Source organism: Coregonus clupeaformis, chromosome 15 (assembly GCF_020615455.1).
Source record: "Coregonus clupeaformis isolate EN_2021a chromosome 15, ASM2061545v1, whole genome shotgun sequence".
Lineage (NCBI taxonomy): Eukaryota > Metazoa > Chordata > Actinopteri > Salmoniformes > Salmonidae > Coregonus > Coregonus clupeaformis.
This window is the reverse complement of record NC_059206.1, coordinates 67,129,681-67,157,040: the sequence shown is the minus strand read 5'-3', so window position 1 is coordinate 67,157,040 and position 27,360 is coordinate 67,129,681. Positions and strand designations below refer to the sequence as shown.

Here is a 27,360-nt window from a genome sequence, read left to right as displayed (position 1 = left end):
CTGGCTCGTCCATCAGTAGTGAGTCGTCTCCGGTCTCGTCCCCAGCCACCAACCACAGTTCTCCGGTGAGCACGCCCAAGAGAGGTCACCTGGGCCCGGGGCCTGTTCTGGTGCCACCTGGGGGCCACAGTGTGCCAAGCACCCCGCCCGTCGTCACCATCGCCCCCACTAAGACCAGCAATGGCCTCTGGAGGAGCGAGGCACGCCAGGTGAGACACACACAGAGACAAACACACACACACACACACACACACATACACACACACAAACAGACAGACAGACAAACACACACACACATACTGTATGTACTTGCTGTGGCTGTCTCCCTTCCTCTCTCTGTCATCTTTCTCTTTTCACATCTTGTTGCCTGTTACGTCATGTGTGTTTTTAACCACTATATTTTCATCCATCTTTCTCACATTTTATCAGCCTAGTCAAAGCAGCGTTTCAACCTCTCTGTCCCTGGAGAGAGATCTAGCACAAAGAGGCTGCCTACACACACACATACACACACACACAGGATCGCGAGGGATTAGCGGATATCCAGGCTGGCCTGTAACCCATGGCGTGGTAGAATGTATGTGACATATGTACATGTGACATAACTGGCGTCTCTGTGAACGCCTCCTCCCCCCTCTCCTCCCCCTCCTCTCTCTGTGTGTTAAACAATGCCAGCTGCCACCAGGCCACCGAGGTGACAGTCTCAACGGCAGCCAACATCTGTGCCCCCTTGAGCCCCCCCCCCAACCCCCAACCCTAGCTTCATCCATAACCCTCAGCCCCTGTCAGACCCTGTCAGCCCTATTTTATAACCCTCACCCCTGTCACCCCCTGTCAGCCCAATTTTATAACCCTCAGCCCCTGTCAGCCCTATTTTATAACCCTCAGTCTGTCAGCCCTATTTTATAACCCTCAGCCCCTGTCAGCCCCTGTCAGCCCTATTTTATAACCCTCAGCCCCTGTCAGACCCTGTCAGCCCTATTTTATAACCCTCAGCCCCTGTCAGTCCCTGTCAGCCCTATTTTATAACCCTCAGCCCCTGTCAGCCCTATTTTATAACCCTCAGCCCCTGTCACCCCTATTTTATAACCCTCAGCCCCTGTCAGCCCCTGTCAGCCCTATTTTATAACCCTCAGCCATAGCTTTATAATCCCAGCCTCAAGCACTAACTACAGCTCTAGCCCCAGCCTCATTCTAACCCCCAGTCCCAGTCCAAGCCTTGTTCTAACCCCCAGTCCCAGTCCAAGCCTTGTTCTAACCCCCAGTCCCAGTCCAAGCCTTGTTCTAACCCCCAGTCCCAGTCCAAGCCTTGTTCTAACCCCCAGTCCCAGTCCAAGCCTTGTTCTAACCCCCAGTCCCAGCCCAGTCCAAGCCTTGTTCTAACCCCCAGTCCCAGCCCAGTTCAAGCCTTGTTCTAACCCCCAGTCCCAGCCCAGTCCAAGCCTTGTTCTAACTCCCAGTCCCAGCCCAGTCCAAGCCTTGTTCTAACCCCCAGTCCCAGCCCAGTCCAAGCCTCAGCAGTCAAGTGCGTCCCCTGCCCCTCTGCCCCTCTTCCCCCTCATGCTGTCTGACCCAGTGTGCGTGTGTCTGTGTGTGTAGCTGCTAGTTTTGATAAGGAGTGGATTATGGATTATGGCTTCCCTCTAAACCCTTTTATCGCAGCTCTGGGGCTAATGGTGAAGGGCAGAGGAGCAGCACAGCACTCCTCAACACTCCCTATGTAACACTCCTCAGCACTCCTCAACACTCCATTTGCAACACTCCTCAGCACTCCTCAACACTCCCTATGCAACACTCCTCAACACTCCTCAACAATCTCTGCAACACTCTTCAACACTCCTCAACACTTCTCAACAGTCCTCAACACTCCCTTTGCAACACTCCTCAGCACTCCTCAACACTCTCTATGCAACACTCCTGAACACTCCTCAACACTCCTCAACACTTCTCAACAGTCCTCAACACTCCCTGTGCAACACTCCTCAATACTTCTCAACACTCTCTATGCAACACTCCTCAGCACTCCTCAACACTGCCTTTGCAACACTCCTCAACACTTCTCAACACTCTCTATGCAACACTCCTCAACACTCCTCAACACTCTCTATGCAACACTCCTCAACACTTCTCAACACTCTCTATGCAACACTCCTCAACACTTCTCAACACTCTCTATGCAACACTTCTCAACACTCTCTATGCAACACTCCTCAATACTTCTCAACACTCTCTATGCAACACTCCTCAACACTTCTCAACACTCTCTGTGCAACACTCCTCAACACTCCTCAACACTCTCTATGCAACACTCCTCAACACTCTCTATGCAACACTCCTCAACACTTCTCAACACTCTATGCAACACTCCTCAACACTTCTCAACACTCTTCAACACTTCTCAACACTCTCTATGCAACACTCCTCAACACTTCTCAACACGCTCTATGCAACACTCCTCAACACTCTCTATGCAACACTCCTCAACACTTCTCAACACTCTCTGTGCAACACTCCTCAACACTCCTCAACACGCTCTATTCAACTCTCCTCAACACTCCTCAACACGCTCTATGCAACTCTCCTCAACACTTCTCAACACTCTCTGTGCAACACTCCTCAACACTTCTCAACACTCTCTGTGCAACACTCCTCAACACTCCTCAACACGCTCTATGCAACACTCCTCAACACTTCTCAACACGCTCTATGCAACACTCCTCAACACTCTCAATGCAACACTCCTCAACACTTCTCAACACTCTGTGCAACACTCCTCAACACTCCTCAACACGCTCTATGTAACACTCCTCAACACTCCTCAACACTCTCTATGCAACACTCCTCAACACTCTGTGCAACACTCCTCAACACTCCTCAACACGCTCTATGTAACACTCCTCAACACTCCTCAACACTCTCTATGCAACACTCCTCAACACTCTCTGTGCAACACTCCTCAACACTTCTCAACACTCTCTATGCAACACTCCTGAACACTCCTCAACACTCCTCAACACTCTCTATGCAACACTCCTCAACACTTCTCAACACTCTCTATGCAACACTCCTCAACACTTCTCAACACTCTCTATGCAACACTCCTCAACACTTCTCAACACTCTCTATGCAACACTCCTCAATACTTCTCAACACTCTCTATGCAACACTTCTCAACACTCTCTGTGCAACACTCCTCAACACTCTCTATGCAACACTCCTCAACCCTCTCTATGCAACACTCCTCAACACTCCTCAACACGCTCTATGCAACTCTCCTCAACACTCCTCAACCCTCTCTATGCAACACTCCTCAACACGCTCTATGCAACTCTCCTCAACACTTCTCAACACTCTCTGTGCAACACTCCTCAACACTCCTCAACACGCTCTATGCAACTCTCCTCAACACTCCTCAACCCTCTCTATGCAACACTCCTCAACACTCTCTATGCAACACTCCTCAACACTTCTCAACACTCTCTATGCAACACTCCTCAACACTCCTCAACACTTCTCAACACTCTCTATGCAACACTCCTCAACACTCCCTTTGCAACACTCCTCAACACTTCTCAACACTCTCTATGCAACACTCCTCAACACTCCTCAACACTCCCTTTGCAACTCTCCTCAACACTCCTCAACCCTCTCTATGCAACACTCCTCAACACTTCTCAACATTCTATATGCAACACTCCTCAACACTCCCTTTGCAACACTCCTCAGCACTCCTCAACACTATGCGACACTCCTCAACACTTCTCAACACTCCTCAACACTTCTCAACACTCCTCAACACTCCTCAACACTCCGCAGCAACACTCTCACAACACTATAGTATTTTAATGTCTCCCTGGAGACTGAGGAAGTCGGGAGAGGAGGATGGAGGAGAGAGAGTGAGGGGTGATGGGGTTCAGAGATAGGGGGTCAGCTCGCCCCTCTGTGTGGGAGCGTCCCAGCCCATTGTCCCCCTGCCATCGCACCCTATGATCTTGCCCTCTCCCACCCCCGCCCCTGCGCCCCTTCACCTCAAGCATAGCGCATTAGCACTGACCCTGATAGGGGTCAAGGGTTAACCAGAGCCCTTATGGGTGGGAGGGGAGGGAGCAGTGATGTCATCCTTTCACAACCCTGTCATCACCTCCCTTGCCTTAGAGGAAAGAGAGAAGGGGGGAGCAGAGAGAGAGAAAGGGATAGCGATAGGGAGAGAGGGATAAGGAGAGAGAGGCACAGGCCTTCTGCTCCCACACACACTGACACACACACACACACACACACACACACTCATATACATTCTCTCCTTCACAGAGTCACACTCACCCTGTTTATCTTTGGGGTGAAGTGGCTCCAGCTAGCTCTTGAGATGCACTCTGTTCCAGTGTATGTGTATGTGTGTGTGTATACGTGTGTCAGTGTGTGTGTGTGCAGGGTCATGCTGGGAGATAGAAGGTCGTGCTGGGGGGGTTTCTGGCGCCTCTGACAGCTCGAGGCCACCCAGCTGAAGGAGGGGGGCGAGAGGGGGGTGGGGGCGAGCGGTAGTCTAGTGGGTGAGAGGGGGGCGGGGGGAGAGAGGGAGTCTAGTGGGTGAGAGGGGTGAGACAGAGGGGGCCTAGCATCAGAGCGTCTCCCCTGTTTACCCTATGACGCTCCAGCGAACGCATGAAACCCTGCCGTCACACAGACCCACAGTGCCACAATGGGCAGGGTCAAGCACACACTCTCTCTTTCTCTCAAAAAACGTCCCTCAGTATTGCAAACAAAGGAAGCTCTGTCCAGCCCTCTGTTTTTATCCCTAATCACCAGCGAGGGAGGGAGGGATGGGGGAGACTCACCCAAGCCAACATTTTAGTAAGATTTTAACGTCCCTAACACTCCCACCTCCGCCCCTGCTCTCCCCACTCTCAATTACTCTTCCCATTCTCCCCTTATTCTCTCTTAGTGCTGTCTATTCCATTAGTTCCTAGCCCGGGCTGTGCTGGGAACTGACCTCAGGCCCCCAGCTTGCATAAGCCTGCTAAGGTTATAACCACACACACAGAGAGAGACAGGGTTAGAACCACTCAGACACTAGCAGGGCCTGGGTTAGAGGTAGGGTTACAGGGACTTGGGGCCTGGAGACCATGCAGGGTTAAAACCAGACACACACACAGAGAGTCTGGCTTGAGCTGCTGAGAGAGAGAGAGAGAGAGAGAGAGAGAGGGAGAGAGAGGGAGAGAGAGTGAGAGAGTGAGAGTGAGAGAGCGAGAGAGCGAGAGTGAGAGAGAGAGAGAGAGACAGAGACAGAGACAGAGACAGAGAGAGGCAGGAATTGATATTCAAGAGAGAGAGAGAGAGCGCAGAGAGAGGCAGGCATTGATATTCAGAGGCAGGAGTCTCATCTCTAGAGCCCCTGTAGAGCATCAGTACTTCATTTACCCTGGACTGCCTGTGTGGGATGATATGTGTGTGTATGTGTGTGTGTGTATATGCCTCAGTGTGTGTGATGATCTGTGTATGTGTGTGTGTGGAGATGTTTCCTTTTTGTGCTGCTGGGTTTTTGCATCCTGCGTGTTTGTGTGTGTGTGTATTATCCTTGGTGTGTGTGCATGTGTGTTGCCTCTCAGTGTGTGTTAGGAGGGTTGATTAGTGCCTCCCTGGCTTAGATATGAGACTCGGGCAGGGTGGGAGTGGAGGCGAGGGGAGGGTGCGGTGCGGTGCTTTGGTATTTTGCTTCAACGACTGCAGGAGCCTGTTCCCGCTGCTGCCTGTAATTGCTTTTTAATTGGCAATTTAGATTCATGGCTCCATCAGAGAGGCATAAATGAGCGCCCTCCCATACGTGGGGTCTCCCACCCCTCACCAGGGGGCCGCCATGGCCCAGGCTTACACAGAGGGGGCAGCCTGGGTGTGAGAGTGTGTGTGCCTGTGGGTGTGTGTGTTCCACTGTGTCTGTGTGGCTAAATCAGAGTATCAGTATCAGATTGTTTTTGTCGCACAGTGTGAGTCTGAGAAATAAGGGGCAAATTTTTGGGGTGAAGCCTCCAGCAGGGCTAAAGGTCAGGGAAAGATGGTGTGTGTGTGGGGGGTCATCCTGCAGGGTCATCCTGTCAGCCCAGCACACAAACAACAAGAGCAGAGTCCTCCATCATCATTAGAGGACCCTTAGTGACACACACACACACACAGCCCAGTAGAAGCAGGCGCTATGCAGTGAGTCTTTTGTCTCTCAGATAGCCTGTGTTTGTCAGACAGTAATCTCTATTCATCTCTGTACTGCCTCCTGCTGCCAGTAAAGTCATCCCAACAGCTCATCAATAGTCTGTGTGTTGTACTGGCACATTGCTTCTGTTCTAGTGTAGGATGGTTTAGCAGGCTCTGATAACTGGTGTTGTCTCTTTATATATATATATGAGAGAGAGAGAGAGAGAGAGAGAGAGAGAGAGAGAGAGAGAGAGAGAGAGAGAGAGAGAGAGAGAGAGAGAGAGAGAGAGAGAGAGAGAGAGAGAGAGAGAGAGAGAGAGAGAGAGAGAGAGAGAGAGAGAGAGAGAGAGAGAGAGAGAGAGAGAGAGAGAGAGAGAGAGAGAGAGAGAGAGAGAGAGAGAGAGAGAGAGAGAGAGAGAGAGAGAGAGAGAGAGAGAGAGAGAGAGAGAGAGAGAGAGAGAGAGAGAGAGAGAGGTCTGTGCCTCAGAGGGACTGGTGTTTGGGGAGGGGGGTGAATGTTCTCCTCCACTGAGACAGGAGGTCTCAGACAAAAGACACAGGATGCGCAGTCAGCCATCTTCTCAACACACACACGCAGGTTGCAGACAGGCGCTACGGGAGTCTCTTTTATTTTTGATTTGCTTTGGCCCAAGTGCATGTGAACATCCTGAGGAGGAGAGAGCACACAGTCAATGGCAATAGTGTAACTTGGCCACCAGGGGGCATCATATATTATCTTTATTTTCGTTCTTTCTTTTTTTCTTTCTTTCTTTCTATCTTTCTTTCTTTTCTTTGTTTTAGATACAGTATAACAGCCATTGTACTATAATATAGAGGAATCATTTAGACTCATCATATACTCTGCTGCTACTGCTTATTATCTATCCTGTTGCCTAGTCAATTTATCCCTACCTATATGTATATATCTACCTCAGTTACTTTGTAACCCTGCACATCGACTCAGTACTGGTACCCCATGTATATAACCAAGTTATCGTTACTCATTGTGTATTTATTCCTTGTGTTATCTTTCTATGGTTATTATGATTATTATTCTCTGCGCTGTTGGAAAGGGCCCGTAAGTAAGCGTTTCACTGTTAGTTTACACCTGATGTTTACGAAGCATGTGAGAAATAAAATTTGATTTGATTTGATTCATTAGGAACAGGATTTAGTTTGAATCCGTCTTTGAAATTGGTCATCAGTTGAAGTCACTGCATTTTCATTTTTGGAACAGAACTGATCATGATACTGTGAATCAAATAATAATTTAGAAAGGACACATTTTAAAATACAATTTTCAACATGGCTGCCTGTTATCAATACTATTCAGGCTCATCCCGATATAAATATTAAAAACAATCAAAAGACATTCTTCCCAACACTCTCTGTGGGGTCATGATTGAATCAAGATGCATCAAAACAGCCGGATGAGAGGCAGAGAAAATACACAAATCCTCTTTTCCTGGTGGCTCTCTAACAGATGTTGTTTAAAAATACACGCTGCCATTTCACAGTGGTGACTAGCAAGGAGACAGACAGACAGGCAGGCACTGCCAGACCAACGTAGCGTAGCGTAGCCTCTCTCCTTGATTTACAGGGATATTAGGGGCTACGCGCGGCTAGCTCTGTTCACTCTGTGCTAATACGTAATATGGCGCTCAGTGGGAGAGGGGGAGAGATGGTGTGGGTGTGTGGGTGTGTGTGTGTGTGTGTGTGTGTGTGTGTGTGTGTGTGTGTGTGTGTGTTCAGCAAGCGAGGGCGAGATGGGCTAAATGTCAGCAGCCCTGCCACAAATAACAGTAGAGTGCCTGCTAATAGGCAGGTCTGTACTGTCTCCAGACAGCCACCATTTACCGCTTGATGGATAGAGATGAAGGCAGAGAGGGAGGGAGGGAGGAGGAGGCAGAGAAAGAGAGAGGGTTGAAGAAGGAGGGTGGAGGAGGATGGAGGGAGGGAGAGCGGGATGGAGTCGTCTTGCGTTTTCCTGGCCTCTCTCTGATTTTGACTTCTTTTGACATATCTGAACCACTTTTCCAGTTGGCTGCTCATCGGAGAGGAAAAGCCCACCTTCATGATGCTAACAGAGCCATTAGGGCAGGAGGGGGGACTGGAGGAGACAGGGGGCTGGGCGTGGGGGTTTGGGGCGAGGGACAGGGGACAGGAGAGTGCCACTGTGCCTGGCTGCTCAGTGAAGCGTGTTAAACAACAAGGAACCAAGGGCAGCAAGGGAGAGAGAGAGAGAAAGGGGGGGCAAACATTAGAGCCATTTAATATTAAATGTTAGTGCGTCAGTGTCACCCCAGGTCATTGGCTGTGAGAGGGGGTGGGGGTAATGGTTCGAAGGGGTGAGCATAATGGGACAGGGGGTAGGGGTAAGGGACTAAATGGGATGTGTTTTCTCAGTGACAGTGGAAAGAGACACACACACTCACACACATACTGTACACACACACTATACACATGCACAGCAATGTAGGAAAGCCTACCTCTATTCCCAGGCATCCCAGGGGTTAATTTAGCAGGGCACCTTCCTCCCTCCTTCCACTGTCTTTGGAAGTGTTTCAATGGCAACAGTACCCTAGCTCTTAGCTCTCCTTCTATTATCTGGTGTGTGGGGAGAGGAGGGTGCAGAAGAGAGGGAATAACCACTCTCTCGTCCCTGGACATTCTCCACCACCATCCTCTCCCTACCTCTTTCTACCCCCCTTCCTTCTCCCTCTTCCGTCTCTCTCCTAGAGCCCTTGAACCCAGCCACTCACGTACTGCTTTTCTCCATCTCCCTCTCCCCATACCCTGGACTAAATGCTGTAAGTGGATATGTATGCAGGGACAAACCAAAGCTTCACAGCGTTCTCCCCCTCTCTCTTTCTCTCTGTCTCTCTGCAGGTTGCCTTTGTTGGGCTGAAACGGTGTGCGTTTATGTGTCTGTGTTGTGAGATTGGGGAAGTGAGCCCAGGCCTGCTGCCAAAGAGCGGGAGGGAGGGGGAGAGGGAGAGGGAGAGAGAGAGAGAGAGAGAGAGAGAGAGAGAGAGAGAGAGAGAGAGAGAGAGAGAGAGAGAGAGAGAGAGAGAGAGCAGATGCTGCTGTGTGCTTTGTTTTCACTGCCAGTTGATGTTCTAGCATGGCTCATCTCCAGACACACAAACACTCACACTCCTGCTCTGTTGTCAGGATCAAAGTCAGTGTGCTGGGTAGAGGAGGCTCAGACTACTGATTCAGTGTATCTACCACACCCACACTCATATGTCCTGAAAAAGACTGTTTCCAACTGTGAAGTAAGAGAACGGTATTACCAGTAGAGTATGTGATGCAGTGTAAAGGAGCTAGTGTCTGTTTGGTGGTGAGGAATGTCTGTGACTGCTGATTTTCCTCCATTTCATGGTCTCCTCTTCAGAGAGCAGATGACTAGCCTTCCTTAGAATGACAAGAGAGCTTTCCATTCACTCCCTGTGTGTGTGTGTGTGTGTGTGTGTGTACGTGCGTGCGTGCGAGAGAATAGGGCCTGGGGGGTGGGGGTGGGGGGGGTGTTGCCAGGAAGAGAGAAAGGAAGGAGGCAGCCGGAGATCGAGAGAGGGGCCTATTCTTCCCTCCTCTCATCCCCAGGATGTGGTCCATGTGTGTGGACAACCGTGTCGGTCACAGGCCCCCGGGAACAATTACCAAGACTGTGCTTCTCCCTCTCTCCCTCCCCTCTCTCTCTCTCTCTCTCTCTCTCTCTCTCTCTCTCTCTCTCTCTCTCAGGCTGACTCGGGCCCTCGTGGGGTCAGTAGGGAGCGTCTGGGGGCAGAGGCGCCCCACCAGCAGGAGAAAGGTGGCCCCTCAGTCCCTGCTCACCTCATGGGAAACCCCTATGCCTTTGGCCTGAGCCCCGGCGCTGTCATGCAGGACGCACGCTTCCAGCCCCTCAAGTGAGTAACACTGACAGTACAGTACAGTGTTGACAGTACACACTGTCATACCCTATTGTTTATTAGGTGTTATGTGTATTTCTAATGATCAAATACAATTAACTAAGTCAATCCCATTTTTCCCTCCCTCCTCTCCCTACCCCTCATCTTCCTTCATTATTCCTAAATACTTCCTTCCCTCTCTACCTCTCCTCTCTCCCTTCCTCTCACCAGTCTGCCCAGACAGCTGCCCCATGGAGTGCCCCCTGGTGGTGTACCAGAGGAGTATCTGCGGGGGTTCCGCCCCTACGCCACTGCCGAGGACCTCCGCATGCCTTCTGGACTGCCCCTGGGCCTGGACCCCGCCACCGCCGCTGCAGCCGCCGCCTACTACCATCCCTCCTACCTGCCACATCCCTCCTTCGCCCCCTACAGGTGAGTCAGGACAACACTCATTGTCCAGCAGCAAGACTGCTACTGCTAGGTAGTGGTGCTAACAGAACCGTTGGCTTGCCTCTAGCGTTGGATACTGTTTCAGTAGTTTTAACTGACAGCAATGCTAAAGCTCCAGTTAGCCTCTAGTCTTTGGTACTCTTTTAGTTTCCAGTGGTTGCTAACACTCAAGGCTAGGGATGCGAACATGCTAGCTAGTGTTTGATGTTGTTATCAGTGGCTACTACTGCCAGGGATGCTGAAGAAAGCCCCAGTTAGCCTCTAGTCTTTTTTTCTGTGGATTGACAGTTCGATGACAAGGCTTAGAATTGATGGAGACAGGTAGTGCTTAGTTAGAATTCGATCCTGTCGTGTGTGTGTAGGTTTGATGTGCTGTTTGCTGTAGGCTATGGGACAGGGTGCATGACCGTGCTATGTCAGCAGCATAGCAGGATGAGAGGAGGGCAGAAGCCATCACACACAGCCCAGTAATGGAGTTAATGAGGAGATGAGCCACAGAGAGGCAGAGACAGACAGCCACGGACATCAGACTGACACACACACACACATTTTCTCACTCTTTCTCTATCTCTCTCATCCACAAACACTCACACACACTCTCTGTCTCTCCTTTTCTCTCAGTCTTTCTTTCTTTCTTTCTTTCTCTCTCTCACTCGCTCTCTCTCTCAAACACATACACACAATGAGAGTGAAGTGTGGCTGCTGTACAGCAGTGTGCTGTGTGGGGTTGATTGAGGTTATATGATAGTTGGCTGACCCTCTAATGCCCCCTCTGATAGAAACACACATCTCAGGTTAATGATGTAAACACTGGTTAACTGGGACACTCTCTCTCTCTCTCTCTCTCTCTCTCTCTCTCTCTCTCTCTCTCTCTCTCTCTCTCTCTCTCTCTCTCTCTCTCTCTCTCTCAGGATGGATGATCCGTTCTGTCTATCAGCTCTGAGGTCACCGTTCTACCAGCTCCAAGGAGGGGGAGGCCTGCCCCCCCTGCACCCCTCTGCTGTCCACATGCACCTGCAGGGTGTCCGCTACCCCGGGGACCTCACACACCCCTCACTGTCCGCACTGCAGTCTGAGAGACTGTCCGAAAGGTACTGTCCTCTTCTACACACTCATACATACACACACACACATATAGTGTACACATACCAAACGGGAAATTGTCTGTTCGGTCTTTTAACAAGTCTTTCAGTGTCTTTCTCACTGAGTGTTGTAATGGTCAGATATAATAATACTCTGTTTCCTCTGTCTCTCTTCTCTCTCTTTACCTCTCTTCCCTTCTCTCTTCCCTTATGCCTCTCTTCTACAGGCTCCAGATGGAAGATGAGCTCCGGCAGCGAGAGAGGGAGCGTGAGCGTGAACGAGAGCGCGAGAAGGAGAGGGAGCGTGAGGCGGAGCGAGAGAAGGAGCGGGAGAGAGAAAGAGAGAGGGAGCGAGAAAGAGAGAAAGAGCTGGAGCGGGAGAGAGAGCGTGAGCGGGAGAGGGAGCGGGAGAGAGAGAAGGATAGAGAGAGAGAGAGGGAGATGGAGAGGCAGATGGAGAGGCAGAAGGAGAGGGTGATGAGAGAGAAGGAGCTACAGTCCAAGGCGATGGAGAGTCACTACCTGGCTGAGCTCCATGCCATGAGGGCACAGGAGGACAGAACCAAGCCTGAGAGACTCACCCCCAACCGGTCAGGTACGACACAACACCACCCCACCGTCCTCCAACACTCTCAAGCACAGTCCTGACTAACTGTATATTATACCACTCAAAATATTTCCATGACCTATGTCACCTCAATAAAAACGGTACACATCACACTGATATAGGTCTTCAATAATCAGAATAAAAATACATATTTCCTCTCTTCTCAGACAAAACCAAAGAGCCCGCCCTCCCAGCTCCTAAGCCAATGCCACCAGGCCTCCACTCCTCCCTGAGTCAATCGCATCACGGCGTTCCCGGCCTGGTCTCCGCCCATGGCCTCTACCTGGGGCCCGGCGGCGTTGGGGCGGGGCTCACCGCCGCCATGATGCTCCAGCGGACCAATGAGGAAGAGCGCTGGTTGGCGCGGCAACGGATGCTTCGCCAAGAGAAGGAGGATCGTCAGTACCAGGTGTCAGAGTTCAGACAGCAGGTCCTAGATCAACACCTGGACTTGGGACGACCTGGGGAGGGAGGAGAGCCACGCTCAGACACACACAGGTTAGACACACACACAAACACACATAGAAATACCCTCTACACCAGGGGTGTCAAACGTACGGCCCGCGGGCCGGATCAGGCCCGCAAACGGGTTTAATCCGGCCCGCGAGATGATTACAAAAAAAAAGTTTTTTTTTTTTTTTTTTTTAAAGTATAAAAATGCGCTGCAATTTTTCTATCAAATAAACTGCTGTTCCAATTGCGTCCACTGGATGGCGCAATAGCAATTGTGTTAAGCAAGCAAACTGTTTATACCGGGGCAGAGCAAGTAGGTCAAGCACGTGCAGCCAATGAGCTACTTTGTTTTGCCCGCGATATTTATTACGGCTTCTACTTTTAACATTATGTGCTTTGGCACCCTCAGTGCCCCAATATGTCTCTGTCAAAAAAGAGAAAAGTGGACGCAGAGTGCAGAGTGTTCCAAGAAAAATGGTCATCCTATTTAATCACGGAATTGAATGGGAAAGCTGTATGTTTGGTGTGTTCAGAGCATGTTGCAGTGCTGAAAGAATATAACCTTCGTCGCCACTATGTGAGTCTTCATGCCGACAAATATGACAACTTTCAAGGACAGCGGAGATGAGAGAAGGTGAATGAACTGTTGGCGGGTCTGAAGAAACAGCAGTCTGTGTTTACTCACAGCCGAGACATCAGTGACGCTGCAGTGAAAGCTAGCTACCTCATTGCTAATGAAATCGCAGTGGCTTCAAAACCATTTAGTGAGGGTGAATTTGTAAAAACATGCATGATGAAGGCAGCGGAGATTGTGTGCCCTGAAAAGCGGCAGGCTTTTGCAAATATCAGCCTGACAAGAAACACAGTTGCAGACAGGATTTCCGATCTTTCAGTGGATTTGGACAGCCAGTTGAAGCAAAAAGTAAAGTCATTTATTGCGTTTTCGTTTGCTATTGATGAAAGCACGGACATTACAGATGTTGCACAACTGGCCATTTTCATCCGCGGAGTTGATGACACATTGACCGTCACCGAGGAGTTCGTGGAGTTGGTGCCGATGACAGATACAACGACAGCAGCTAATATTTTTACCGCACTCGTCGGCGCGCTGGACAGGGTCGGAGTGGACTGGTCCCGCGCTGTCAGCCTGGCTACAGATGGTGCGCCCTCAATGGTATGGAAAAAAGCAGGCGTTGTGACAAAGTTCAGAGAGAAAGTGCAATCTGCAAATGGAGGACGTGATTTTTTTACTTTTCACTGTATTTTGCACCAGGAGGCTTTGTGTTGCAAGTCATTAAAGATGGATAACGTCATGAAGGTGGTCATCCAAACTGTTAATTTCATCCGATCCAGAAGCCTGAATCACCGTCAGTTTGACAGCCTTCTCAGAGAGAAAGACCACATCTATGGCCTGCCATACCACACTGAGGTAAGATGGTTAAGCCGAGGTGCTGTGCTGAGGCGTTTCTTTGATTTACGAGAAGAAATTGAACAGTTCATGGAAGAAAAGGGCAAACCAGTGTTAGAATTTCATTCCGCAGAATGGATGCAGGACCTTGCATTTATGGTGGATGTTACAGAGCACCTGAATAACTTGAACAAACAGCTGCAAGGGCGCAACAAAGTTGTCACGCAGTATTATGACAGCATACGTTCTTTCAAGTTGAAGCTGTCATTGTGGGAGACGCAACTTGCCGGTGGTGATGAAGCTCACTTCCCCTGTCTGAAAAAGTGTGCGCGACCCAACATGTGGCAGACATGAAGCGGTTCAAAGATAAAATAACGGGACTGTTACGGGAGTTTGAGCAACACTTTCAGATTTATGTTTATATGTTTTTATGTTGATGTGCTATTGTTTTTAATTGATTTTATTTTATTTGTATATTTAACCTATTCTTGACTCTGTGGTTCTTGCACTTGTTTGGGGAACAGGATTTCATTATTTTTATCTACATTTCTGCCTGAGAAATGACACCCTGATATAGTTCTGTGATCTGTGATATACTTCTGTGAATCACTGAGGCATTGTGTGTTTGTGTGTTCTTTGTCCTCAGAACTTTCAAATAACTTGAGGTGTTTTATGATTAATAGTGATGTTGTGCTTTTGGACACTGTCCTCAGGCTCCAGCTTTATGTTTATATGTTTTTATGTTGATGTGCTATTGTTTTTAATTGTTTTTATTTTATTTGTATATTTAACCTATTCTTGACTCTGTGGTTCTTGCACTTGTTTGGGGAACAGGATTTCATTATTTTTATCTACATTTCTGCCTGAGAAATGACACCCTGATATAGTTCTGTGATCTGTGATATACTTCTGTGAATCACTGAGGCATTGTGTGTTTGTGTGTTCTTTGTCCTCAGAACTTTCAAATAACTTGAGGTGTTTTATTATTAATAGTGATGTTGTGCTTTTGGACACTGTCCTCAGGCTCCAGCTTTATGTTTATATGTTTTTATGTTGATGTGCTATTGTTTTTAATTGATTTTATTTTATTTGTATATTTAACCTATTCTTGACTCTGTGGTTCTTGCACTTGTTTGGGGAACAGGATTTCATTATTTTTATCTACATTTCTGCCTGAGAAATGACACCCTGATATAGTTCTGTGATATGTGAAACAGTTCTGTTAATCACTGAGGCATTGTGTGTTTGTGTGTTCTTTTTCTTTAGAATTTTCAAATAAACTTGACGTGTTTTATGATTAATAGTGATGTTGTACTTGTACTATTTTGGACACACTGTCCTCAGGCTCCAGCTTTATGTTGTATGTTGATCATATTAAAACAAAGAAAACAATCTGAAGTTGTTGTTTTTAAGTTATATATACCATGATTTTTCCGGTCCGGCCCACTTGGGAATAGATTTTCCTCCATGTGGCCCCTGAGCTAAAATGAGTTTGACACCCCTGCTCTACACTATTAGAGAGGGATTTGGACTCTCTAATTCTCTGGATGTAGTCCTTCTACTCACTTCACTGGTGCAGTTTGCAGGAGCTGTGAGATCTGGTAGAATTTGAGTTGCTCTCTCTCTCTCTCTCTCTCTCTCTCTCTCTCTCTCTCTCTCTCTCTCTCTCTCTCTCTCTCTCTCTCTCTCTCTCTCTGTGATGTGTGCTGGCTGTGATTGTGTTACTGCCTTCCTGATGGGGACAGTTTATAGCTGCATACGGTGCAGTGCCATGCTGCAATATGGCAGCCTTCACAAGTCTCTTAGGCAAGAGGATGTAGAGGAAGATAAAGGCAGTCACATGAATCACATCACATCATCCTCTGTATTCCTATCCCCTAACACCTGACAGCCCCGTCACACTATCTCACACACACACACACACGGTAGGCTCTAAGGATTCTGGGGTAGGGATGTCATTCATGGGTTTCAGTTAGTAGGATAATTGGGGGTCCTAATGCCTGATGGTTATTGGCTCATCAGGAGGAGATTTAGATTATCATTCAGGCAGTGAGTGGGGCAGCTAAAATATACAAAGGCTAATTCTGGGCTAATCCTCTCCACCTTGTACAGCATAAGCCCCCTGTTCTCCCTGTGTGCGTGAGTGTGTGTGTGTGCGTGTGTGTGTGTGTACATGTTGCTGGCCCTGACTGGTGTTTTAGTAGGTAGGTCAGGCTTCATGAGTGGGGTTAATACAGGTCTGGCTGTACAGGGGAGACACACATACACACACACATACACACACCGTTCCTATCTGTAATCCTGCTATATAATCACCCTGATACTTTATACTGGGTTCTTTACAACCCAGGGGCTGCAGATTGCAGATGCACACATCCACACAAAGAGAGAGTCCATAGCGCTGGATGCACATAGAATCAGATTAGGAGGTAGTGCCAGGTTTTGTATTGAGAGAGGTTCTGGACAGTTCTGTCCCTCCGTCTGTGTATCCATCCATCTGCCAATCTCTGTCTCTGTTTGTGTAATCTGTCTGATTGTCTTTTTCTCTCCCTCACCCTGAGTCTGTCTGTCTGTCTGTCAGTTGAATCTGTGTTTGTTTCATCCTGTCATGTCTGTCCGTCTGTCACTATTCCTCTGTGTGAACCCTGTGTGTTGAAAGGCAGTGGTAGATCAAAGCAACCCAGGCTGGCTGTAGAGATGTAGAGTAGAGGCCTGTGTACTCTGACCACATCCTCCTCTCCTCTCCACTACGCTCCGGGCTACTCTGCCTGAACCTGATAAGACCATTACAGAGAGGGAAAGAGAGAGAACGGAAGGAGGGAGGTGCCTACCTATATGTGTGTGTATCTGGGAGAAGGTGTATGTGTGGAGTTTGGGTGTGTGAATTACAGAGGAATGTGTGTGTATCACGGCTCGTTCTGAGTAACACAATACAGTGCTCATTACAGTCTCTTTCTTGCTCTCTCTCCCACAGATCCATACCAAATCACCACGAGCCGGGTGGCCGCGACCTCCACCCCCACCTGGGCGCCCCTCCCCCCCTCATCTCTCCCAAACCCCCCCAGTCCCGCGACCACCCCCCTCCCCCCACCACCCTGTGGAACCCCGCCGCCCTCATCGATACCGCCTCGGACTCACGACGCACCACCCACCACGACCCCCCGGGCTTGTGCCACTACGACCTCAGCCGCCTGCCCCCCAAACTGGAGGATGGGCTCCGGAGGGGCAGGGACCGGGACGGGGGCCTGGAGAAGTACCACCCCCCTCTCAGAGGCCCCCCAGGGCTGCCTGAGCCCAGCACCTTCCTGGCAGAGCTGGAGAAATCCACCCAGACCTTCTTCAGCCAGCAGAGGGCCTCGCTGTCCCTGCCCAGCCAGTACGGAGAGCTGGGGGGAGGGATGAAGAGCAGCGGGGCCCTGAAGAGCTACCAGGGGCCCCCAGGGATGGGGAGACAAAGCCAGGCCCAGGGACACAGTCTAGGTCAGGGGATGGGGCCTGAGTCTGGCCTAATGTATGATGAGTTTCTCCAGCAGCACCGTAGGCCTGTCAGTAAACTGGACCTGGAGGAGAGGAGGAGGAGAGAAGCCAGGGAAAAAGGTGCGAGATACCCTACTGCTGCTAAACCCATTGTTTCAGGCTTATGTTTTTATAGTTTAGTTGATTTACTTTCGATGTTTAGTTTTTCTGTTATGTTGAAAAAGCATTCTAAGTCTAACTTGTGCTGAGATTCAATTTTTGTGGTGTCAGTGTCAGTACGTTCAGTTTGTGTAGTGGTGGTATGTACTGTAGTTGTAAGTTGTATGTAAGTCAGTACTAACTGACTCCTCTGGTCATTCCAGGTTACTACTACGAGCTGGATGACTCATATGATGAGAGTGATGAGGAGGAAGTCAGGGCCCACCTCAGGAAGGTAGCAGACCAGCCCCCTCTCAAACTGGACGACTCCACAGAGGTACGGGTTTTATCCTGCATACACACACACTCTACACTGTGTCATCTCCTGGCTTTATAAGACGTTGCTCTCCCCTTGTAGAAAGTGGACTTCCTGTGTGTGTTTGGTCTGACCACGGTGTCACGACGCGACCACCTGGTGCTGCAGAAGAGGAGGAAGAGGAGGAGGATGCTGAGGGAGCGCAGCCCCTCGCCCCCGGCTGTGCTATCCAAACGCACCCCTCCTCCCCCGGCCCCCCTCAGCACCCACTTCACCCCAGAGGAGATGGACAAAGCCCCTGAACTGGAGGACAAGAAACGCTTCCTCACCATGTTCAGCCTGTCCCATGTCACTGTACAGCAGAGGAGAGGTATGTACCCTACATCCTAAACACTACACGCTAACCCCTACTCACTATGTTCAGTCTGTCCTATGTCACTGTACAGCATATGTACACGCTGTACCCTAGACTCTATACACTACACCCTACACTCTATACACTACTCACCATGTTCAGTCTGTGCCACATCACTATACAGCAGGAGTTATATACATTAACACCCTACATCCTACTCCCCTAACCCCTACTCACCATCCAGCCTGACTGCACAGAACAACTAACCCCCTACCTCTAACCCTGCTTACCATTGTCATGAACTTGTTTATCATGTTCAGTGTGCTCTGGAGACTTACAAAGTGTGACAGACACCTGAGATCTGTATTGTACATTATAAACTGGGTGGTTCGAGCCCTGAATTTTGATTGACTGAAAGCCATATACCACGGGTATTTTTTTAAACGTTGGTAACCAGTCTAGTCTAGAACAGCCCTTACCTGTGGTATATTGGCCATATACCAATATTATATATTTTAGATTCTTCAAAGTAGCCCCCTTTGCCTTGACGACAGCTTTGCATACTCTTGGCATTCTCTCAACCAGCTTCACCTGGAATGCTTTTCCAACAGTCTTGAAGGAGTTCCCACATATGCTGAGCACTTGTTGGCTGCTTTTCCTTCACTCTGCGGTCTAACTCATCCCAAACCATCTCATTTGGGTTGAGGTCGGGTGATTGTGGAGGCCAGGTCATCTGATGCAGCACTCCATCACTCTGCTTCTTGGTCAAATAGCCCTTACACAGCCTGGAGGTGTGTTTTGGGTCATTGTCCTGTTGAAAAACTAATAATAGTCCCACTAAGCGCAATCCAGACGGGATGGCGTATCGCTGCAGAATGCTGTGGTAGCCATGCTGGTTAAGTGTGCCTTGAATTCTAAATAAATCACAGACAGTGTCACCAGCAAAGCACCATCACACCTCCTCCTCCATGCTTCACGGTGGGAACCACACATGCAGAGATCATCTGTTCACCTAGTCTGTGTCTCACAAAGACACGGCGGTTGGAACCAAAAATCTCAAATTTGGACTCATCAGACCAAAGGACAGATTTCCACCGGTCTAATGTCCATTGCTCGCGTTTCTTGGCCCAAGCAAGTCTCTTCTTCTTATTGGTGTCCTTTGCAGCAATTCGACAATAAAGGCCTGATTCATGCAGTCTCCTCTAAACAGTTGATGTTGAGATGTGTCTGTTAATTGAACTCTGTGAAGCATTTATTTGGGCTGCAATTTCTAAGGCTGGTAACTCTAATGAACTTATCCTCTGCAGAAGAGGTAACTCTGGGTCTTCCTTTCCTGTGGCTGTCCTCATGAGAACCAGTTTCATCATAGTGCTTGATGGTTTTTGCGACTGCACTTGAAGAAACTTTAAAAAGTTCTTGAAATTTTCCAGATTGACTGACCTTCATGTCTTAAAGTAATGATTATTTGAGCTGTTCTTTTCATAATATGGACTTGGTATTTTACCAAATGGGCTATCTTCTGTATACCACCCCTACCTTGTCACAACACAACTGATTGGCTCAAACGCATTAAGAAGGAAAGAAATTCCACAAATTAACTTTTAACAAGGCACACCTGTTAATTGAAATGCATTCCAGGTGACAACCTCATGAAGCTGGTTGAGAGAATGCCAAGAGTGTGCAAAGCTGTCATCAAGGCAAAGGGTGACTACTTTGAAGAATCTCAAATATAAAATATATTTTGATTGTTTAACACTTTTTTGGTTTCTACATGATTCCATATGTGTTATTTCATAGTTCTGATGTCTTCAATATTATTATACAATGTAGAAAATAGTAAAAATAAAGAAAAACCCTGGAATTAGTAGGTGTGGCCAAACTTTTGACTGGTACTGTATATTAATCACACTGCTGCTAGTATGCATTACACATTACTCTCCCTCTTCAGTGTGACAGCTGGACTTTCTGTGAGGAGAAACAGATACACACACACACACACACATACACCACACACACACACACACTGCTGTGGCGAGGCGTGGAGTGGCAGCGGCAGGTTTACGGTGATCCCGCGCTAATCCTGTGGATTTACCGCATGCTTCCTGCAGTTGGCAGCGTGCAGCCTCCAACACACACACACACACACACATGCACACACACACACACACACACACACACACACACACACACTCACAGCAGAGGTGCAGCAGGGATTACAGAGGTGTGGGTGAGATGTTAATGCTCTCTCTCTCTCTCTCTGCCAGATAATGAGACCGTGGTAGAGTTGCTTCAGGCCATTAAACAGAAGAGCGTAACCTTGGATACCATCAGACATGCCCCACACCCCCTATGTAAGACCCCCCCAACACAGAACTCAGGTAAGCGCACACGCGCACACACAAACACACACCCTTCCTCTTTCCTTCCCTGCTGTTTGTGCTTAATCTAGCAAAGACAGGTGTGTGAGAGACATCTCTATAATAGTGTTATAGGCAGTAATGTTATGGGTTTCCTATTATTGCGGTTCAAATGATTGATTGCTTGCTGATGTCTTGATACAGTATATTTATATGAAACAGGGTGGGAATGCGTCTCATTTCATTGACTGTAACATCTACCTGTCACGACAGATCCTGCCTCAGCGCTTTCCAGCGAATCAGACGAGCCACTCAGTGCCAGGCCCTCCAGTCCCTCCTCCCCTGGTGGACTCCTGGGGCAGCCTAAACCCCCCTCCTCCTCTGACGCACTGAGACCAAAGGACCCCCTCCTCCGCTCCCCCTACCCGGACAAGACCCGTGGGCTCCCTGAGGCCCCCATCCAAGAGGAGCTCGTCGTCCAGCCTTCTGAATAGCCTGCGGCCCCCCATGCAGCCTAAAGACGCTCCCCCTAGCCTGAACGGCCGGACCAAGCCCTGGGAGAGCTTTACTGCCGAAGAGTTTGCCCAGCAGTTCCACGAGTCTGTCCTCCAGTCCACCCAGAAGGCCCTGCAGAAGCACAAAGGTAGGTTATACCGCAGCAGCTCTTGGTCATACTCCAGGTGGAAGTTACCTCAGGCACAGATGTAGCATCAGCTTATACTGTGAATCTCCAGATACTAACGCTGACCAATAACGTTGTGCAGCATTTTACCTTATTTTAATATTCTGTCATAAAGACTTTTCCCATCTCAAGGGGTTGAATAAAAATAAATACTATAGTAAGTGCCAATGTATTGCCATTAAAGTAACAGGGTTGACCGTAACAGAATTGAGGTTTTCATCTTAAATCAGCCATAAATCTCCTTGTGACAGAGGGAATGGAAGCTTGTTCTGTGTGCAACAGGGATGGGCAATGAAATGCAAGTTTCACCAACAAAAAACAAAAATTCTAGCCTATATATCTATGGGTAACAGAGTTGACGTGTTTTGCTCGACCCGCACAGTTTTCCAGCACAAAACATCAGAAAATGGCCAAAAAGCATAGAACCAGCTCACCTGCTTTTACACTAGTATTTGACTATTATTTGTTCAATGTTTGTTTTGAACAAATATTTTTAAAGGAATAGTTTCTCCATATTAGAAACGAGAGTTCACTAAATGAATCACTAATCACATGAAATAAATAAATAAGAATCTTCAGAAATGATTTTGTCAAACAAGAACATAATTAGGGCTAACAATGATGGTAAAAACTTGAAAAACTTTGGGTTAAAGACCCAATACTGTCAAAAACATGATATTCCGGTGTTTTATAAATATTTCCACACTATGAGGTTGGAATAATACTGTGAAATTTGGAAAATTATGATAATTCCCTTTTAGTGTAAGAGCTGTTTGGTGGGATGGAGTTTTGGCCTGCCTATCACCAGGCAGTATATTTCTTAATAGACCAATAAGAAAGAGAGTTCCAATAACAGCTAGTTTTCAGTTTCCCCCTCCCCACTCAGACCACTCCCAGACAGTCCAACAAAATTCTTGGTTGAGAAATTGCTCTTTGCTAAAAAGCTATTTTTGTTTCTTTTTGACTATTTTAATTGAAAACAATCACAGTAAGGTACTTAATTGTTACCCAGAAATGGTTTGATATTGAGATAAAAACGGCTGCATTGGACCTTAAAAACATGCCAAGGACATGTTAAAATGTTCTGAAGTTTGGCACAAATCTGATTTATTGATTATTCCATGTGGTCAATATTAAAGGGCACTTCATTGAAAATAACAGGCTTATAAAATGCAGTATTGGTGTGCAATTTCTCCTTTAAATATCAAAGGGATGCAAAATGTTCTCTATTCGTGGAACAACCCAAGTAATAACAGTGATGATGTGATAATGTAATATCCCTTTCTCTCCCTCTCTCTCTATCCCCTCTCTCTCTCTCTCTCTAGGTGGAGCCACAGTGATCTCGGAGCCCTCTCACCTCCAGGACTCCTCAGTGCACTACAACATTCCAGAGCTGCAGAGTGCCCCCAGCCGGCCGCCCCCGCCACACACACACCCTCACACACACCCGCACACACACTCCATCCAACACCCGCGCTCACACGCGCACCTGCACCCCCAGCCCAACGGGCAGCACTGCCCCCCGCACCCCCACCGAGAGCCCCCAGGAGCAAGGGAGGAGCAGTCTGCACCAGAGGACTCAGAAGAAGAGGAGGAAGAGGAGGAAGAGGAGGCCCCAGTATCCAGGTGGCAGGGGATTGAAGCCATCTTTGAAGCCTATCAGGAATACATTGAAGGTAAGCAGTCAGTCACTTTTCTACGTTTATTTAAATGCCCAGTGCAGTCAAAAATGTAATTTCAGCCTGTTTTGTGACATCTAGTACATCACCAGGCGGTGAATTAGTTAATAGACCAATAAGAAAGAGAGTTCCAAACCTCTCTGCCAATAACATCTAGTTTTCAGTTTTCCCCTTCCCACTTAGAGCACCCCCAGACAGTCCTAGTAAAAATTATTGCTTGAGAAATTGGTATTTGCTAAGAAGCTATTTTGGTTTCTTTTTGACAATTTTAATTGAAAACAATCACAATAAGGTACTTAATTGTTACCCATAAATTATTGGATATTGAGATAAAAATGCCTGCATTGGACCTTTAATGACTAATGTCCTAGGTTTTGGAATGGTTCATGTATGGTTGAAATCTAGACACCAATGAACATGTTATCGGTATACCTTTGGTTAAAAGTAGTTGTAGCGTATTCCCAACACTAGAGGGTGGTATTCATCCTTTTCTACTACTCTGTTGGTCCAACAAAGAAGATGTAAACAGTCAAACATACACACACACACACACACGTACACGCTGTCTGTAATGAGTCTTGTGTAGTGAGTTGAGTGCAGTGCAGAACAGGCTGTGTGCTGCTAGCCTGTGGCAGTATGGTCTGTTGTAGCTCTAGCAGTGTGCTGCTGTCTGGTTATTAGTACATGGGGGAGACAGACAGACAGACAGGGAGTGTTAGCGTGGATGCTAATGAGAACCCAGGTCACATCCCCTCAGGCTCACACTGTTCTTCTCTTCTCCTCCTCTGCCTCCCTCCTCTCCTTCTCCTCCTTCTCCACTCCCCTCCTTCTCTTCCTCTGCCTTCGGTCCTCCCTCCCTCCTCCAGACCAAGGTGTGGAGCGCCAGGTGCTGCAGAGCCAGTGTCGGAGACTGGAGAATCAGCACTACAACCTGAGCCTGACAGCAGAGCAGCTGTCCCACAGCATGGGGGTAAGACACTGTCTGCTACATCTATCTATCATTGAGGTTCCTTCAAATCGTTTGGAGAAAATATCCTTTCTATTTTCTTCAGCTATGTTCAGTTGTATTCTTCATACCCCCCCACTCTCTCTCTCTCTCCCTTCTTCTCTCTTTCTAGGAGTTGATGTCTCAGAGACAGAAGCTGGCGGTGGAGAGGGAGAAGTTACAGGCGGAGTTGGAGCACTTCAGGAAGTGTCTGACACTGCCGCAGGCCCACTGGGCCAGGGGAGGGCACTACAAGGGTTACCCCCCCAGGTGACAGCCTCACTGACCCCCAGGCCCGGCCCCCTCCCTCCCCGCCCACACAGACACACAGAGTTTATTTTTATGACCCAGCCTGGATCTGGACCCGGATGGACAGCTCCACAGGAGAGAGGGATGGATGGATTCATGGATTAATTGATAGATGGATGGGGCAGCAGGGCCAAGCATTGAAGCACTGACTGGGGCTGCTGCCAGCCTGCCAGGGACGGTGCCACCAGCCAGTGGTCTGTGCTAACCCTGGGTTCAGAGGGAGCAAAGGGCATGTTACACACGGGGCAAAGCTCTAGGACGGCATGGTCAACACACACACACAAACATACAAAGAGGCACACACTCACACCATGCTCTTCAGCAGGCACCAGTTACTCTCTTACATTGCGGTCCCAGACCCATCCTGGGCTCCCCTCACAGCCACACCCACACAGACAATCCTGTAATCTGAGAGCAGCTCAGCCCTGGAATGGGTGTGGTCACGTGACCGAGCGCCATCTACCACCATTCCAATGCCCCTACCTCTGGCCAATCGGACAGCATCTCTCCTGGCGGCAGGTCAGGCCAGCTTTCAAACTTGAAATGCACTTAAAGAGAAAGACCTGAAGAACTACCTGGTGGTACTGTGTTACGACAAAGAACTGTGTTCAAATTAGGAAAGAACTTACAAAATGCACATTTTGGAACGAATAAAGGAAATGTTTTATTTCGAGATGAGAATAAGAATTTAAAAGGTGCTTCGGCCTTGTATTGTAAATAATATTAAGACTAAAAATAATTTTGTATGTTTTTATTACTTTAATCATTGTTCTTTTAAGAAGAAGAAAATAAGCCTGCCATTTTTTTATATGTTAATGCTGTTTTGGGTGAAACAGAAAGCATTGCTTTTAGTGTTTGTTCTGCTGCTGGCCAGGACAGCCCTGTTCGGAGGTGTAGATTGAAGGAGAAAAGGAGAGAGAGAACATGCTCCACTCCGCTCCTCTTCTCCTCTCCCCCTTTGACCAGCCATGTGTGCAGCCATAGCAGCAGCCTGAGCTCCAGCCACAGCCCTCCCTCCCCTGGCCTCCAGGCCCAGTAAGGCTCACTGAGATGGGGGTAAGACCTAACTCCAGGCCCCACAGGCCTCCCAGATCCATGCACTCCGTTAGAACACCAGCCCCACACAGAACCCCTCCTGTCAGGAACAGCATGTTTTGCTACTCTCCCTGTGTGAGTAGTTACCCATGGGGAAGAGTGAGTGACAGCTACAGTTACAGTGTCATCCTTTATGTTATACCTCTTTCTTTCTCTCTCTATATTCCCCCTTTAGCCATAGTCCAGGGATGGGTGCTTAGTAGAACTGTTAACTGATAACTAGACACATCTCTCTGGACCTTATCATTAAGCAGGGACACAGAGGGACACAAAACCCATTATGATGAGATATTCATATCATCACTAAACCCACAGAGAGGAGGGAACAATGCAGTCAGTACCACATGGCAATGTGACAATGCACCGAGTGAGATCTCCTGAGATTCTTCTCCTTTGTATTTGCCATAAAAGGAAATAGTGCCAAAAAGTAGCCCTTCCTCGCACAAAATATCATGATACTTTTTTAAACCTCCTAATAGAGTAATTAAGCTAACTCCCTGAATTTAAATGGCCAACCCACTTCAAAACGTATTATATTACTACATTGATCCCACTTATCATAATGTCCAATCCCTTGCCAACAATTGGATAATGGATGATTTTTTTCTCCACTTGAGGGCCCTCAAATCCAAAGTCAATGAAAGGTTCTCTTTTGCCAAGTATATGAATCATTGTCCTGCTCTGCACTGTGCATTTATAGTGTGTGTTTTCATGCCTGCATCAGTGTCCACCTCGCTGCTGGCCATAGCCGTCTCCTGTGCCTCAGTACCCCTGTTCCACAGTCTGTCTATTCCCCTACATTCTTTCTGTGGGAGTGTCTGGCCTGTAGTTTTGGAGAAAAAAACATTTAGCCTTGCAGGAGGACCTCCGACAGCATAGATCGCAATGCAGCGTGGGTATTGTAGTACTGTCAGTCCGATTTCCACAACGCTTTGAGTATGTAGTCCAAAAGGGGTTCTGTTTGAACTCCAGTCTGATGTTGTGGATGTGAGATGGCAGGGAGGGGAAGGGTGGCTGCAGGTCTGGTCCCTACATCCCTTTTGCTTTCAGAGGAACACCCAGTTAGGGAGGCGGAACCATGTTTACAGACTAGAGCAGAGCTACGATAGGAGCACCGCCTGTCAATCAGACAGCACGCGCTACCACTGAGTTAAGTAGCCAATGAGCTAGCGGAAGGACGTTAGGCCCTTCCCCAGAGCCTCCTTTACCACGCACGCACACGCAATAGCCCCCTTACTCTATGGAGGACGTCTAGACTCTAGATGCTGTGAAACTCTGATTTTAAAATGTACTTGTTTGAATTAATTGTAATGTAATATATTATTTGTTGAATGTAGTAATTAGGTATTTATGAATATATTGCTGTAATTTCAGACAAAAAAATAAAAGAAAATATTTCAAAAATGTACTTGAATAGTCAAGTCTTCTCTTGGCACCATTTCTTCCTGCAGGTTCACCTCATCCATTTTCAGTGTCTGAATAAAATTCTAACTCTGATGTGTGTTTAACAGTGAGAGTGCATTGAAGTCACACATCTGATAAGAGATGGGGGTTATCAATAAAGTGTTTCTACTACATTGGATTTACCATCTGTTTATTATAAAGCAGGCAAAAACTGACTGAAAAAATATAGTGAAATCATCAAATCACTCATGTCAAAACTTAATTGTCTGTGATTACTGGTCATAATATGTGATGGTTAGAATGATGGTTAGAACATGCAGTACATGGCATGGTTATAAAATTACAGTGTAGGTACACATTGTTAAAGTACTTAATTACAACTATGTGTATAGGAGGACTCGGCAAGGAAGAATCTTACCATTACATAGCATAGCTTTATTAAGTTTTATAAAATGGTTAGTTCTGGCTAGGCATTATGATTAGTTCAAAC

General features: G+C 47.9%; 1 protein-coding gene across 1 annotated transcript; it reads left to right on the top strand.

Annotated features, from left to right (window-relative positions):
- LOC121575677 (genetic suppressor element 1-like) lies at nucleotides 1-26,874 on the top strand (the record flags this gene model as incomplete). The annotated part of the gene is given in 15 exon segments (XM_045225343.1): nucleotides 1-209; nucleotides 9,925-10,091; nucleotides 10,305-10,505; nucleotides 11,435-11,614; nucleotides 11,833-12,200; nucleotides 12,380-12,710; nucleotides 17,048-17,670; nucleotides 17,913-18,025; nucleotides 18,107-18,374; nucleotides 20,624-20,737; nucleotides 20,990-21,183; nucleotides 21,185-21,359; nucleotides 22,724-23,074; nucleotides 23,944-24,047; nucleotides 24,196-26,874. Coding segments are annotated over 15 exon segments (3,539 nt in total), but the record flags the coding sequence as incomplete, so codon positions are not given.
- Between the last annotated feature and the right edge of the window lie 486 nt (nucleotides 26,875-27,360).